The sequence below is a fragment of the Bos mutus genome, chromosome 1 (assembly GCF_027580195.1).
Source record: "Bos mutus isolate GX-2022 chromosome 1, NWIPB_WYAK_1.1, whole genome shotgun sequence".
Lineage (NCBI taxonomy): Eukaryota > Metazoa > Chordata > Mammalia > Artiodactyla > Bovidae > Bos > Bos mutus.
In genome coordinates this window covers 64,272,164-64,289,693 of record NC_091617.1, presented here as the reverse complement: position 1 = coordinate 64,289,693, position 17,530 = coordinate 64,272,164, and the positions used below count along the sequence as shown (strand labels likewise).

The following is a 17,530-nucleotide window of genomic DNA, read 5'->3' as shown; positions in this document are numbered from 1 at the left end:
TTCCACGAGGAGGAAGCAGGAGTACACTGCCTGTCTAGTGAGCTTGAAGGAAGAACTGGCATTGTGTCCTTCTGAACCCTCAAGTTTGGAAAGCAGGCCTAACCCAGGAAGCATGTATTTTCTGCTTTTCCAGAAGTTGCAAAACTACAGTCAGCTTTTACAAGCAGACTTTCCAACTCTGCTTGTGACTGGTGTTGTTTGTTGTTGTTGTTTAGTCTACTAAGTTGTGTCCAACTCTTTGACACCCCATGGGCTGTAGCCCACCAGGTTCCTCTGTCAATGGGGTTTCCCAGGCAAGAATACTGGAGTGGGTTGCTGTTTCCTTCTCAGGGGAATTTTTCCAACCCAGGGATCAAACCCACATCTCCATTATGGGATATGTTCAGTTCTGGACTGAAGTACAAAGCGGTCTTTATCCCTGCGGATCTAAAAGCCACGGCTACCATTCCAGATTTTCCCAGGGACAAAGCTGACATTTTGTTTTCCACCAGTCTGACTCCTGGAGCTATCTCGATGGATTTTGAACTTGGATGGGCCTTGTGGGTGTTATCTGAAGACCCCTAAGACTGCAACAGTATGCATTCAACAAATCATGGTAAAAGAATGAATATGACAAGTTCAGAGAACAATGAGAAGACGGCCTGATTTGAGTAGAGAACATATAAGTAGCTTTTGTGAGTATTCATGGGATTATCCAGGCAAGAATACTGGAGTGCTTGCCATGCCCTCCTCCAGGGGACCTTCTGGACCCAGGGATCAAACCCCTGTCTCTTGTGTCTCCTGCATTGGCAGGCAAGTTCTTTACCACTAGCACCATCTGGGAAGCCCTATTATAAGTAGCTTGTAAGGTTAGATGGATGACTTACAAGAAAGAGTTTTGCTTTTGATGTGGGAAGAGTGCTCAAGTTTCTGAGCAGGGAAAGAGCATGAGGAAGACAGTGTTTATGTAGATATCTCTATTGCTTATATAGATATCTCTATATGGCAATATCCATTGCCTTATTATCAATGGGCTGCAGTGAAGGCCAGGGGAGGAAAACCAGGAGCTGAAGGGCAACCAGAAGTGGTTTCTAGAATTCCTGAGTGAGGAAGGATGAAGGTCTGGTCCAGGGAAGTGGAAATGTGAACTGGGGTGAAAGGACAAACAGGAGAGATCAAGGGGAAAGTGCCAGGATATGGTCACAACTGGGGTCTGAGAAGTGGAGATACCTTTTTCAGGCACCACTCAGAAAAACGTAGATGAGCACGCCCAGAGCTGGTGAGAAGTGGGTCTCAGCCTTCAGTTCAGTTCAGTTCAGTTGCTCAGTCATGTCCGACTCTTTGTGACCCCATAAACCACAGCATGCCAGGCCTCCCTGTCCATCACCAACTCCCAGAGTCCACCCAAACCCATGTCCATCGAGTCGGTGATGCCATCCAACCATCTCATCCTCCTCGTCCCCTTCCCTTCCTGCCCTCAATCTTTCCCAGCATCAGGGTCTTTTCCAATGAGTCAGCTCTTCGCATCAGGTGGCAAAACTATTGGAGTTTCAGCTTCAACATCAGCCCTTCCAACGAACGTCCAGGTCTCAGCCTTGGGCACCTTAAATCTGAGGTCTCAAGTGGACTTGTTCTTGGCACCAAGGACACCGGGCACAGGCTAGGAAAGAAGTTAGGGTTGGGAGCATTTTGGGGAGTCAACATCGACAAAGAGGCAGCACACATTTGAAAGCCTCTGGGTAGCGGTGGAGATGTGAAGCATGAACATGGAGAGGACTCGGGATGACAGGGATGGGAATTGGGACACAGGTGAAGCTGGGAGGAGAGCAAGGGGACACGGGTCGCTCCTGGACTGAAGGGAAGGGCAGGATGAGGCGGCTGGCAAAAGGTTGGAATCAGGATCTTGTCAGCAGAGGAGGATGGCTTCCACCTCCCTCCCCTGTCCCGCCCCCCAGGAAATCCACAGCTGGACCCAAAGCAGCTTTCTTCAGGCTGGCCTGTGTCTTCTGGACCCTGAGTTCCCTTCCTCATGCTCTGGCGACAGTGACGCCTCAGACCACGGGCTGCAGGGGTCCCTCTATCAGCTGTAGGGGGCGACTCCAGCTCCCCACGCCGCAGGGTTTTTTCCCTCCAGGTTCCTGCCGCCCGTCAGAGCCGGGGTCCTCCCCAGCACCGCCCCACCTGGCCACCGCCGCAGCCAGCCCGCGCCCGCAGCCAGCCCGAGCTGCCGCAAGCCACCGGCCCCTCCCGGGGGTGGGGTTTAGGCTCCCCCCTTCCACACTCGCTTTGTTGCAGGGCCCCCCCAGGACAACCCCCCGACTCTGTCTCCACGTCCTGGGAGTCAGAAAGGTGCTAAACTAGGGGCCTGGTGGGAAAAGGGGCTCAGCAGCGCTCGGACGCTCGCGGGCTGGAGGTAGCTAGGGATTGGGAGGAGGGAGCGGAGCCTGAGCCGCTGGGGCCGCTGCTGCAGAAGGGGGAGGAGAATGGGGAGGAGCTGGGGGGCAGGCTGTCGGGAAGGAGGGGTCTTAAGGGGCGGCGAGCCCAGGTCGGATTTCCTCTGAGGCTGGCGATCCGCGAAGCTCCCACCTTCCCCTAGAGCTCGCTGCAGCCGCCTGCCCCGCGCCCTCCGGAGACCGGGACGGGACCATGGTGAGAGTGGGGTGCGTGGCGCGAAGCCGAGCGCACTGGTGCGACCCCTCTGAGCGGCCGACGGTGGCCGGGCGGAGGGGGCGAGCGGCCGGGACCCGAGGAAGTTTCCGGGGTCGGCACGGGGCCCGGAGCCTTCAGTCTGGCTCTTCTCTCTTCCGCAGATGTGGAGACGCTGGCTTGCGCTCGCGCTGGTGGCGGTCGCCTGGGTCCACGCCGAGGTAGGTGAGCCTCTGAGCCGGTCCGAACTCGGGCGCCGGGGCTACTGGGGTCTGCGCGTGGCGCGGGCGGTGCGTGCGTCCCCGGGGATGCTCTCCCCGGGTCGGACTGGGAGTTTCCATCCGCCGGGTGAGGGGGCGCTCGGAGCAGAAATGCTACTTAGGAAACTTAAACCTGAAAAATCAGGAAAAGTAGTTTGGGCCGTAAGCTGGAGCCCCACCAAGGCTAATATGGAGGGAGAGTGGGGAGGGGGAGTGAGGACGAGCAGGGCCGATTGGGACAGAGGCGGCGACACGAGCAGGAGCCGAGTTCAAAAAGGCGCTTGAGTTCTTTCCTTCACTTGAGAGGAATCTGAGAATAGTTGGAGCCTTCTCCCTTCCGAGTCTGTCTCCTGGGGGATGGGGGGCGGTCCGAGGAGCTCAAGAGATTCTTCTTTTAGGGCGGGATATATATATATATATTTTTTTTTTTCTCTTTTATAGAGTAAGATTATGATTCTCTGATTTTTTTTTTCTTTCTTTGTAAAGTGCCCTGGGACTTTGTGTTACTATCAGAGCCAAATAACGGCCTTTTAAAAATCTCAGTTTTTTTCCTAAACTGGGCATTGCGCAAGTATGAGCAATCCGTTGCTCAGCTCTTTGAGGGCTCCGCGTTTCCAGTCAAAGTATTTCAGCGCTTTTGGGGTAATGTTTTCTTTTCAACTCCAGTGACCTTCCTGAAACACTACAAACAAACCAACAAACCCTTCACTCACAAGCCCCTCCATTAACTCAAAGGTTTATGGACAGAAAATAAACAATTCTAAGTTCCCTGGGCTCTAGTCTCCAGAAAAGTGAGGTCAGAAACCAAACATTTGATAATTATGGCAGGAAATGTGGAAGGAATTAAAAAGCATGAGGGAGAAGAAATGGAATGTACATTACAAAAGAAATAGTTCCCTGGTGGGTGGTTATTCTCCCTCTTTGAATTTTTTTCTTCATATTACAGTTTAGCCCCACCCTTAGCATCACAGCTTTTCTGCCCAGAAAAGTCATAAAAGCCTGCAAGGTCTTCATGATTTAAAAAAATATGCACATTATACTGAACTCTCATTTAATTCACTACTACATTGTTGGTTGATCTGGAAATAGGAGCTGTTTTTACTCACAATGAAATTAAAAGTCAGGCTTCCCTGGAAGCTCACACAGTGAAGATTCTGCCTACTGTGCAGAAGACCTGGGTTCGATTCCTGGTTTGGGAAGAGTCCCTGGAGAAGGAAATGGCAACCCACTCCAGTATTCTGGCCTGGGGAATCCCATAGACAGAGAAGCCTGGCAGGCTATAGTCCATGGGGTCAGAAAGAGTCAGACAGAACTGAGCAACTAATACTATATTAAATTAAAAAGAGCTAATTCTTTTGGATATCTACTTGTGTTGTAATAAAACTTCATTTGAATGATGGGGAGACTAAGTCAGAAAGGTCACATTATTCATCTAGAGTCCTAAATTGTTAAATGGTAGAAGTGAGATTTGAAGACAGTCTGGCATCACACCCCAGGCTTTTAACCACTCCCTCCCACAAGGACTTCATATTTGCCATGTACTTCTTGGCATAAAGCAGACCTTGGTTGGGCTGCATACATCATTTTATTTAAAGCTTCCCAGAACCTTGTAGGGTCACTTTTGTTATCCACATTTTACAGGGGAAGAAACGGGTTCCAGGAGATTAGGTAACCTGCCCAGGGTCACACACAGCTAGTTAGTTCTGAAGAAGGATCTGAACCCAGCTCTTTCCACTGGCAGAGCTCATCTTGAACTCCAGATCAGTTTCTCATGCATTTTGTTTTCCAGGGTTTGAGTTTGAGGGAGGACCCTTCTTCACTGGCTGATTTAGTCCTAGCTAAGGAACACCCTGGCATCCCTGCTGTTGCCCTCAAAAGGCAAAAGCCACAGTCCATTGATGGTTGAGGAGAATCCCTGATTTGTTTTACTGCAGGTTTAGGAATTGCCAGCTAGTGTGTGAAATCGCTCTGTGAACTGGAATGCAAGTGTGAGGAGTGAGGGGGCCATAGGTTCACTTGTCACAAGGCTGTGTAGCCCAAGGTCTGGGATCTATTCTCAGAAGCTGTTTGTACTACACCCCCTCCCCCCAGTGCATTGCAGGGAAAAGCTTAGCCCTCATAGGAAGTTCCCTCAGCAGCAATTTCCTGCTTGAGGTGGAAGAGCAGAAAATACTCTCACAGAATTCCCAAGGCAAAATCTGAGGGCAGAGAGGCAAAATCAAGAAGTGCTGAGCCATAAAAACTGAGGAAAGGAGTGGTGCAGAAAGAAGGCTGTGAACTCAAGGTATGTGAAGAGCAGGTATGATGTAGGTTTCATTTCATGACCCCAGATTATTAAGGATTATTTTTTAATGAGTACAATCTCTTGGTGTCTGGACCTGGTAACATTTGGCAAGTCTTTAATCCACGTTTTAATAATAACATACCTTAAATTATTAATGAAAAGATAAATTAGCGTTAGCAGTTATTACTTTCAGCATTTTATCATGTAGTTAATGGTGCTTGCAGTAGAAATTTTTTTCCTTGTTAGCTATAATAACATATAGCAAACAAAGCCAAATAATTTACTGTCTTTATTGACATCCACTTTAGTAGTCTTTAGGGCTAAAATTGTACAAATATTGTTGAGCTTTTAAAATGAAATTTAAAAAACAAAGAGTTTTCTTGCTCCTTTTTGATTTAGTATAAGCACAAGGATTCAATTCGGCATATTTTTAAAGCATGTGATTGTACAACAAATTATGTTGATATTTGAAGAAGTCAAGTGCCAAGCTTGAGAAAAGGTAGTTGTCTTGATTATCAGTGTCAGTCTGTAAAAATCCTGTTTGGTTGGATTCAAGAAACTATTAGCAAATCTCGTTAAACAAAGTGTTCTGTTTTGAATGTTTTCCATGGTCTCTTATTGGCACCTCAGGGTTGCTTTTTTGATTGCTTCCTCTCTGTCTTTCTGTCTCAATACTTCAGGCAGCCTCCATCAAAATTCCATCCCATTCAGCTGAGCTCACTCCCATGTGCTCATTAGAGTCTTCTTAAAGGGGGTGTTGGCACATGTCTCCTGATGAGCCATGTCTCTTGATATATTAGTGTCTGCTATGGATGAGGACTGGGGAGTGGCAGCACAGAGCAAACTACCTCTTTTCAGAACCTTTTGGGAGGGGGCTGTATGGACCTGCTCACTCTCCCTCACCACCCCCTCTCCCAGTGAGAATTACTACAATTCACTGGAAAGTGTGGATAGTAGAGGCTGGGAAAGGTTGAGAAGTCAGGTATTAGTGCTTGTGCCCTGGAGTCTTAGTGGGTGGGTCTGAGTCCAACACCATAGGCTGGAGGGGACCCTGTGGCTCAACTGCCTGCTTCCAGAAGGCAGCCTTGGCAAGTGCCCAAGCACACTCCACTCTCTGCTGGTGGTTATGTCTGCTGGCACTCTGATTTCCAACATTCCAGGTCTATAAATTCACAGGTCACATGATAAGTCACAAGTACAGGTGACTGATTCACAAATCAGAACACTTATTCCAGGGAGGGGATGCTTAACCCGTGAACTGTGAGTGCATCGCTTAAGGTAATAGTGACAAGAATAACAATTGTACAGATAGGCAAGAAGATTATTAGTGCATTGTTCCTCTGAAGCCAGATTTCTTACCTCCTTCATACCCTTTTATCAACATACAGTTAATCAACCACTAGGGGTATTGTTTGGAGAAGGCACTGGTGACCCACTCCAGTACTCTTGCCTGCAAACTCCCATGGACAGAGGAGCCTGGTAGGCTGCAGTCCATGGGGTCTCGATGAGTTGGATGCGAGTGAGCGACTTCACTTTCACTTTCATGCATTGGAGAAGGAAATGGCAACCCACTCCAGTGTTCTTGCCTGGAGAATCCCAGGGATGGGGGAGCCTGGTGGGCTGCCATCTATGGGGTCGCACAGAGTTGGACATGACTGACGTGACTTAGCAGCAGCAGGGGTATTATTGGCCAATGTGAGATCTCCCTTATATTCTTGAGAATTATTCTAATAGTGGATTCAGGTGGGCCAAGGTATGACTTTTTTCCCCCCATTTTCCCTTGATTTTCCCCACATTTTCTACAGGAAAAGCTAGGATTTTGATATCTATCTTGTATATTGACCACTAAAATAATCTCTTGTTTGTTTATCCTTTGGCAAAGAAACTCCTTGCTGTGATTCTGGAGGTCATTGTTAGAAAATGGGATGTTAAAATATAGCAGGGACTCTGCTGAATAGCCAAAACAGAGGGACAAGCACCCTGCAAATTGAAGCCTTGGATACTGAAAACATCTTTAGAAGGAACATGTCACAATTCCCATAGAAGTCTCTGGATTGGAAAACAGAAAGCAGGGGTGCATTCTCAAGCTCAGAGGAACAAGTTTGGGAGGAGCTGTGAGGTGGGGGCATGGCTGCTATGAATGTAATATCTTGAAGAAGGAAATAAAGTCTTCAAATTCAGTGAGGCAAGAAGATACATGTTTCCAGGAGAACAGAGAAAGTAAAGGATGATCTGTAAATGCCAGTGGTCACACACAGAGAATTGAAAATGTCATGGTGTCTTCTTCCTACTCCTTTTAAATAAATGGACATCCAGACAGAAATTTCTAGTAGCCACAAATAGTATTAGCTTAAGGACACCAGATATTATAGGATTAAAAAACAACTTATCTTTAGATGGGTTCATTTTTAAGCTAGGTGACTGATGTCCTGCAGGTCAAATGTATACTTTTCTCTTAAGGTGCCATCTTCTGTCACGCGTGACTTTGGTGTGGGATGCTTTCTCTAGGAGTGAGTCATCAACAGCGCAGACCTTGCCTTCCTGGTGCCCATCAGGCAGTATTCCCTGCTGAAGGCTGAGCATGCCCTACACAGGGCAGAGTCGTGGATGAAGTACAGGACATGGTCTCTGACCTCAGGTTGCTTACAATCTAATGGTGCGCCAGGAGATTTAAACGATGGCAGCTAAAATACGTAAGATTATTACTACCTGATGAACAAGTATCTTCACTATTATTATTATTGCTTTTTTTTTTTTACATTAACAGAGGACATACCTTGATTTTTAAAGTTCCTTTACATTAATACAGTGCACACATTTTTAATGTATCGCTTGAAGAATTTTACATATGAATATACCCATGTAGCCACTATCCAATCAAGACTGAGGGAATTGATGCAGTAAGGAGGCCATAAATGCAGGGTGTGTGGAAACAGTTACAATGAAAAAAGTGAGGAATAGATATGATCAAGGTTACATTTCATCACTTGATGATCATTATCATTTAATTAGTCCAATCTCTTAATGTCTGGCCCTACTAACAAGTTTTTTGGCAAGTTTTAATTCATGTTTTAACAATAAATTAAATGAACCTTTAATAATTAATGAAAAGGTAAACGAACCCTCTCCATATGAGATTTGGATATTAAACATTTTAACTGACAGGTAACAGTGCTTTCAATAGGAAATTGTTTTCCTTGTTAACTACAAAAACATAACAAACACAGTTGAATACAGTCTTTGTTGACATGAATTCATTTTAGCAAACTTTGTATAGGCTTTGGGGGAGCTGACTTGACTGTTTTGCCAATAGATATTCCAGGGCTCAATATAATCTACATTGAGAAACTAAACCAAGGATAGAAACTCAAGTAATTCCCTTTGACCACTTTGCCCTGGCCAGTGTTGTTTTTAAAGGGACTCTACATAAGATGCCTATCACATTAATTCTGAAAGCTAAAAACTTTAAACCTACTATAAGAGAAGAGTTAAGAGTTAACAGCAATATATGCCAGTAAAAGTTATGTTTACAAAAATTTAAGGCTCTAGCAAATTATTGTGATTTGAATTAAAAAGCAGAACAATTCCCACTCCAATGCCCTATGCTCACACCTATGTAAAAATTTATAGAGAAGTATCCTGGGTGTTCTTTGGAAGGAATGATGATGCTAAAGCTGAAACTCAAGTACTTTGGCCACCTCATGCGAAAAGTTGACTCACTGGAAAAGAATCTGATACTGGGAGGGATTGGGGGCCGGAGGAAAAGGGGACAACAGAGGATGAGATGGCTGATGGCATCACCGACTCGATGGATGTGAGTTTGAGTGAACTGTGGGAGATGGTGATGGACAGGGAGGCCTGGCGTGCTGCAATTTAAGTGGTCGCAAAGAGTCGGACACGACTGAGCAACTGAACTGAACTGATGACAAAATGTCTTAAAAGCCATCATGAGGATTCTTGTGACATCTCACATTTTCCAAGAGGAATTTATTCTCCTAATACATCCTATTTTATTTAAATAAAAAAGTAGTATTATTTTCTGATAAAATACAGAAATATGTTAATAAGAAGCTCAGGAATATAGAAAAAACTAGAGCAAAGAATAAAGTTGCCTGTACTTCTACCACCTAAACTTAAACTAGCCTTTCATCCCTCCTTTTAGAGAAATTATCAGTCAGTTAACAGATGTATGTGATGTGCATACTAGATCCTACAGGTAATGAAAATTAGTACCTCCCAACACTAGGATAAGGGGCTTCCCTAGTGGTTCAGACAGTAAAGTATCCGCCTGCAGTGTGGGAAATCTGGATTCAGTCCCTGGGTTGGGTAGATCCCCTGGAGGAGGGCATGGTAACCCACTCCAGTATTCTTGCCTGGAAAATCCCCATGGACAGAGGAGCCTGGCAGGCTACAGTCCACGGGGTCACAAAGAATCCAACACAACTGGGAGACTAAGCAGAGCAACAGTAGGATAGATCGCCTGCAGAGATGAAACAAACATGATGTGTGTGTCACCACTACCTTCTCCCTTACCTACGACAGACCTTGCTAATCAATCATAGAATTCTCCCTTCTGAGGCTGGAGAAAGTTAGAAAATCCTTCTCAGGAATGCAGTGTACGTGTGCGTGCTCAGTCTCTCTGTCCTGTCAGACTCTTTGTGACTACATGGACTGTAGCTGGCCAGGTTCCTCTGTCCATGGGATTTTTCCAGGCAAGAATACTGGAGTGGGTTGCCATTTTCTCCCCCAGAGGATCTTCCTGACCTAGGGATCAAACCCGCATTTCCTGCATCTCTTGCCTTGGCAGGCAGATTCTTAACCACTGAGCCACCAGGGAAGCCCCAGTGCTCTAGGTAGCCACTAGCAATCCATTAGTCTGTGTGTGAGATAAAAAGATACTTGCTTTTTCTGTTGGAAAAGTCAATCCAATTTGGAAGTCAATCCAGATAGCGCTATGTCTTTAGCCAGAATTAAGATGATTTAGAAGGCAGAGTTTGGGACTATGTGAAATGAAGACAACATGGGGTGGTAGACCTAGGGTTGCAAATGAAATGGATGAAAATGTCAGGAAAACAGTAGTTTGTTCCTAGCTCAAGCTTCTGAGTTCTTCAGATGAATCCGAGCATCTTAAAACCTAAGGCAAACTTTTTAACATTGGCCATCAACAAAAATATGAGAGTTGTCTTGGCTCTTCTGGTGGAATAAATAGTTGCTCTTGCTAAGGCTCTAAGAACTGCTGTTGTCATAGATAACAGCCGCCTGGCAAGAACATGCTAATGGAAAGCTCTTTGGGTAGTTGGAGTACAAAATATATCCTGTAAATCTGCATTTTCTGCTATGGTTGGAGAATTTCCATGTAATCTCTTCACAGACTTTTTATATGCTTATTTGGAAGCCATCACCAGTAAGCTGTTCCCAGGATTGTCTGAATTTATGACCTTTAAAATGTTTCCTGTATAATCCCAGACACTATATATGACCAACTAAGCTGTTGCCAAAACAAGTCATGTGACACATGGCAAAAGCCTGATATGATGCACGCACAGTTTATAATGTGTGTGGCATGGGATATTGGCTTGAATTGGCTTGAGGTGGGGAAAATGTCTCTGTTTTCTACCTTTTATTGTATTCAAGGATAAAATCCTGAGTCTGAGTCAAAATTTGCCTTTTTCCTCACAGTCTGTCATTCTGCCCTTCAATGATAGTAAATGAATATAATTTATTGATCTCCAGAGCAGTGCCAGGCATTATGCCAGTCAGTCTGCACATATGCTTCTATTAAGAATAGTGTGGAACTAAAAAGCAATACCATTTTGGTCCCTATTCTGAAGTAGCTGCTACCACCATAGCTACTGTACAGCTCAAATGGACCTGGCCATTAGGGAGCCACACCGCCTCCTTCCTCGTCTCCTGCTGCTGGTGCGGAAGGCTTTGCAATGCAGCTGTGGGATGGATGCCTTCTCAGAATTTAAGAGGCTCCAGCAGAGCTGCTGGGGCCATTTTCAGCTTGTTCACCTAGCCCGCTTGACCAGTCTATCCAGTAGGTGGCAGCTTTTTGTGTGGAACTTCATCTGAAATTGTCTGTTGCTTGAGGGCTGGTGCTTTTATTTCCCATTTTCCTGTCACTTGAGCCTTCCACTGAGCTCCTTTCTTCATTCTCTTCTCTCGTTCTTGTATCTGGGTGTTTTCAAGTTTTATCTTTTATGTGGATCCTGTTACAAAACTCCTTGTGATTGAAAAGAACCGTATAAAATAATGAAAGAGTCCTTGACTTAGAAGTCCTGCTCTTCCCCTTTCTTGCTGATATTACCATTTTAAAGCCACCTAATTAATATCTCTGACTTGCAGCTTCAGTTAAGAGCAAGCGCTTTGAGGTAATGAACCGGGTTTGAATTCTGGCCTTGCTGAGCTGTGAAACCATGAGCAAGTTACTTAACCTCCCTGAGCTCACTTTCCTCATTTGTAAAATGGCCATCTCTCCTGCCAGTCAATCAATTAGATAGAAAAGCCTTCTCCTCATAGCACACAGTCAACGCCAAACATTTGCAAAACTGAAGTGCCCCTTCCCAGAATGTTTTTGACTCATGATTTCAATGAGGGAATTCTCAGTTTACACATTGACATTCACAAGGTATTGTCTCCATTTGTACCGCCTGTGCCCTAGCTCAGGTTATTACTCTGTTTACTGATTTATCCTTGAGGGGAAGTATAGCATAATGGTGTAGCACTCAGGCTTTGAGGCTATATTGTACTGTGCTCTGCTAAATCGTTTCAGTAGTGTCCGACTCTTTGCGACCCTTTGGACTGTAGCCTGCGAGGCTCCTCTGTCCATGGGGATTCTCCAGGCAAGAATAATGGAGTGGGTTGCCATGCCCTCCTCCAAGGGATCTTCTGGACCCAGGGATGGAACCCACCTCTCTTCCATCTCCTGCATTGGCAGGTGGGTTCTTTACCACTAGCACCCCTTGGGGAACCCTGAAGCTATATTACCTGAGTTTAAATCCTAGGCCTTATTAGCTCTGTGAACCTGGGGAAGTTACTTGACCTTCTGGCTCTCTTTCCTCATCTATAAAATGGGCTTAATATGGAGTATTCACCCCATAAGTTAGCTGTGAGAATCCAGCTGTTCCATGTAAACCAATTAGAAGAGTGGTTTGGCACATAGAGTGCAGTAAATAGTTAGCTATTATTATCAACCTTGTGGCATCTCTACTTACTGAAAGAACTTCACAGCTGTGTATGTGTGTGTTGTGTGTTTGTGTGTTTGCATACTCGCATGTGCTCATGGCTGGCAGAATTCCCCTTGCCTCCTTTACTCTTTCCAGGGATTAAGGATCACCTTTTAAAAGACAACTAGAGCATTTATTTCAGTAGATGCTTTGTCACCCAGAGTTCATATCAGAACCCTGCCTCCACTTAGACTTAGCCAGTCTTGCCTTCAGACTTCCAGCATGTCCTCTGTAGAGCCACGGTTCTATCGTTCCTCTGAGAAAAGAGTTAAGGACTCATCAACCTCCTTTGCGCAGGCAGTGAGCTGTGTAAGCCAGCACAGGTTCTCTCTGAAGACAGTGAATAAGGCAGAGAACTGGAAAGGGAAGAAGAGCGAGAAAAGGCAAAAAAAGAGGTAATAAAACTCCTGTGGAATTTTTGCAGATCCAGTTGTTTTCCTGTGTCCCACCTTCTGACATATGGAGGTAGCCACCAGATATCTTCCGTTTTTTGTGGGATTTGTCATTTACATATGTTCTTGCTGTAGTCCCCATAGCACGGCCTGTTCCCAGGCCACAGATGCTAAATTTGGGGTTTAGAAAATAGAACCCTTTGCCTTCACTGTTTGAAAAATAAATACCTTCTCTCAAAGACAGGGTAGGCAGTGTTGCTGGAGCAGGCTGATTTGTCTGTTTGGGAACCAAGGCAGCGCTGCAGTGTTTTGCACACAAACTTGAATCCTCTGCTGGGCACTGCTGTGTCTGGCAGCCAGCCCTGACTGCAGCTTCACGTGGTTGCCGGTTCCCAGGCCCCGGAGCCTGTCTCTTTATTGCTCCCTGTGTTGCTCACTTCATCTTTTCCCCTCCTTTCTTGTCTTTCCTCTTCTTTCTCATCTCCTTCATCCACCATAACAGAGAGGTCATCGTGGAGTGTTTGGGCTGCCTTAGGAGCTGCCAAAACATGCACAGAGCACCAGGCTCACATCTCATACAGAAAGAAAACCGCACACAATCTTGATGCATTATTTTGCTTCATCCATCTGGGACAAAGTAACATTTCTCCGAGTAAACTCAAGGAAGGCAAGTAGAAAGTATCACAAGCCTGTTCTCTATGACACTCTTGAGTTAGTGCTGGTGACTAAGACACAGACCTGTCTCCAAGGAGCTTGCAGGCTAGTAGGGGAGGCTGACAGGGTGACACACTGTGGTAAGTGCTAGGACAGGGCTGACAACCTAACCCATCACTGGGGGTTGCAGGAAGGCCTCAGAGAGGGTTTGTCCCCAAGCTGAGCCCCAAATATGAGTGCTGTTAGCCAGACAACAGCAGGGAGACACAAAGAGCCTTATTTAATGCTCACAACATGATGATGCTGTTACTATAATCTTCATTTATCAGAGAAGAAACCATAGCTCAGAGGATTCAGTTAGTTACTCCAAATCAGCCACCTAGTAAATAAATAGTAAAGCCAGGATACAAATCCAGGACTTCAATTCTCAATGCAAATACTCTGTGTTCAAGTGTGCTTAAGGTCGTCTTAGTTTTATTTATGAAAGTGACTTTGAAAACAAAGCAAAGACCTTTTCTCTAGGTAACTTGAACTCAAAAACAGCTGCCCAAGCTCTGTCATTTACCATTTCACACTCTGTCAGCTACAAGTGCCTGGATCAATGTTTCAGGCCTGGTCATGGTCATTCTAGCCACGTCAGCATAGACATGGCCTCGACTTGGTTCACGTCCAGGTGCTTCTTTGAACCACAGTGAAGTGTAGATGTCCCATCAGAGCGCTTGCTGCATAATGGTCAGTGACTCAGGAGATGCTTTATAGCAGTGTCCTTGTCCTTCAGATGTATTCAGAACTATTCCACATTGAATAAGACCAATTGGCAAGAGAGCTGTAAATCTCCAGTGAAGTGTCTGGGTATGATTGTCCACACTGTCGACTGCATAACAGTGGCTGGGCAAGGGGGCAAATTGGGCTGACCCCACCCTGTGCTCTGCTTACAAGTCTCTATGCCCTGTCTTGGGGCTTTTCTGACCTCCCAGAGGGTCACCGTTTTTCTAACTGATGTGCAGAGCTACCCAAACCCACCATTTTCTCTCAGATGTGTGATGCTTATTGGACTGTGGTGGCCATTTCTCCTCCATACATTTTGTAAATCAATATCATTTTAGGGTCTTAGAAAGTTTTCATAACTGGCCTCCATCAAAAGCCAGTTCTTTGTTTTTGTGGGTTTTCCTTATGGATAACCTAAGATGATACAAATGGAAATTTTTTTTAAATCTGTTGTTTTTTTTTTCTTTTGCTTTTTGTTTTCTTTTTTTTTAATTTTATTTTATTTTATTTTTAAACTTTACATAATTGTATTAGTTTTGCCAAATATCAAAATGAATCCGCCACAGGTATACATGTGTTCCCCATCCTGAACCCTCCTCCCTCCTCCCTCCCCATACCATCCCTCTGGGTCGTCCCAGTGCACTAGCCCCAAGCATCCAGTATCGTGCATCGAACCTGGACTGGCAACTTGTTTCTTACATGATATTTTACATGTTTCAATGTCATTCTCCCAAATCTTCCCACCCTCTCCCTCTCCCACAGAGTCCATAAGACTGTTCTGTACATCAGTGTCTCTTTTGCTGTTGCAACCAAAAATGTGCTGCTTTTGGCTCTTGTCCAACTCAATCCAGTTGGGGAACTGTGATTCCCCAGGAATTGAGAAAAGCATTCCTAGCTTCCCCCTGATTGCTGGATTAGCACAACTTCCCTCAGCCCACAGCTGAATTCCAGCTCCGAGGAAGAAATGCCTTAGACAGAGTGAACTCCCAGCCCGGAACCGTCAGAGGTTGTGTCATGTGTTTGCATTAGCTGAACAAAAAGCAAGCAGGCTTTCCGGCCTTGCTCCCCGTCCTCCCCGCCCCACCCCCGACCCTGGAGAGGCCAGTTAAAGTCTAGACAGTGTCTGCTTGGCAGTGAGCCTCTGCAGCACAATCTGCACAGTTCTGCAGCTCTGACTTCAGTTGCCTCTGTTCACTCATCCCCACCCTCACCCCATTTTCTTAGTTAGCCTTAAACTGTCTCAGGGTACTGGCCGCATATATAAGCAGCAGGTGAATGAGTTTGTGAGACCATGAGGATTCAGCGGTCTTGAGGGGTTCAGAGATGAAAAAATATCAGCAGCGCTGGCTGCAGCTGTGGCTGGGTTTGCAGTGATCCCTGATGTGAGCCAGCTTCCAGTAAGCCTCCATTTACTGGCCAGAGATGGGCTGGAGCGAACCCAGGACTGACAGTGGCACCCCGGTAATGAGCCTTATGCTGTCCTTGGTGGAGTGAACTTGGGCGAGTCACTGGGCCCCTCATTTATAAAATATGGGGGTTAGAGCAGGTGAGCTCTCAAACTCAGCTCTGAAATCCTATCCATATAAAAGAAGGCAGACGTTTTAGGTTGGATTGTCACGGTATTTACTTAATGGAGTTAGGATATTTGATTAGCTCTTAACTCATGGCCCAAAGAGGAGGAGTTTGAAAGAGAAGCTGGCCGGGGAATGGGAGCAGAGAACAAGTAAAAGCAGAAGTCATGTTGTGTCCCTTGCTTCCTCCTGTGTGCATTGACTGAAATATAACCAGTACATCCTGTGGCACCCAAACAGTCTTCATGCCCAGAAATTCCAACTGCTGTTTATTCTACAGAAAGGAATCACTTGATTATTCCACTTTAGAAAGTAGCTATTCTACAACACTGGGCAAGAAATGAAGGATGATGGGTCCTCTTGGGGTTGAGCAAGGAATCTTTTTTTTTTTAATGAAAGACCTCGAAATTCCAAAATGTGCCACTTGAGCTTTTGCTGAACTTACCAAAAAAACAAAAACAAAACTTCCTTCTGACCTTCGTAAATGTTCATGGCTTACAAAAATCATTGTCTGAAAGTGTTGCACGGACACTATTTTGTTTTCTGGAATTCATCTTGCTTTCTCACCATGTTGCCTGGCCCATGACCAGATCCTGGGTTTCCTCAACAGGAACTGATGAAGTTCCTGCCTGGGTCCCCATGCCTTCTCTCTAGATCAGTTCAGGGCTCTTGTTACAGCTGAGGGCACTGCTCCTTTGGCCTTGACCTCGGTGGTTAAATCGAGTGACCTGAGAAGGTGAACCCAGTAAGGAAGCAGAGGCCAATGCAGATGTTTCAGTCCTGCTTAATGCCTGGTGCCTTAACTGCCCTCTAGTTCCTGAATCCCACTACACAATCTCAGTATGCTAAATTGTGCTGACTTTTGGTTCTGAAGGGGGGACCAGCCCAGTGTTGTCTGTGGCTTTCCTAATAAGGCCACTTGTAGTGTCAGAATTGAATTGAAATTGGCTGTGCTCCAGGGTAGACTATATACACAGACACGCACATAAATTTTACTGCTTAATTGACTTAAGTTTCACTACTTGGAGAATGTGACCATCTACTTACAGTTCAAATACACTCCCCTCACAAAAACAAATTCCTGTGGAAACTAATGAAGGATATATGTTACTAAATTTCCCTTAATTCGATTGCTATGTTTGTTCTAGTTTGGTATTTAACTTCTGTTACACTGTCCTGATTTCCATCTGAATCTAGGGATATAGATCAGTACTTGTGGTTGTGAAGTTTGCTTGTTAATGAACATTAACTTAATATATGTCATTCATTCATTCATTCCCTACCTCATTCCAGGAATAAGAAGAATGTTTTTCTTCTCAAATCCTATGGCTAGCATGTCCTACTAGTTCCCCTCAGGGTTATACTAACTAGGAATATTTTCAGTTATGGACAAGGACCCAAGTTTATAGCATAACATTTGCAACAGAGAAAAATAAAATGATGGAGAACTTAAAATTCCTGGTGACTCACCAGCATACCTGGCTCATGTAGATGTTAGTGAAAAATTGACACACCAGTGTGGAATTTCTATTAGAGCAGCTAAAACTTTTGAAGCAGGATTCCAGATGCCCTCACTGAGCTGAGACTCAGACATAACCAGAGTCCCCTTCATTGTCAGGGTCCCTGTCAGGAGGACCCAGGTGTGGCTTCTGGGTGACCCGGCCCAGCTCACAAAACCTGCTTGGAAATGGAGGCAGGATTCACAAGTGCTCAGAACGTTCACCTTCACTCTCCCAAGGGCATTCCC

General features: G+C 45.4%; 1 protein-coding gene across 1 annotated transcript in view; it reads left to right on the top strand.

Moving 5' to 3' along the window:
* Positions 1–2,495: 2,495 nt before the first annotated feature.
* The window catches only part of FSTL1 (follistatin like 1), a 56,856-nt gene continuing 41,821 nt past the window's right edge, over positions 2,496–17,530 (top strand). The window contains exons 1-2 of the mRNA XM_005905425.3: positions 2,496–2,628; positions 2,790–2,846. Of these exons, the coding sequence (XP_005905487.1) occupies positions 2,626–2,628; positions 2,790–2,846 (60 nt within the window). The 5' untranslated portion in view covers positions 2,496–2,625. The remainder of the gene's footprint in view (positions 2,629–2,789; positions 2,847–17,530) is intronic.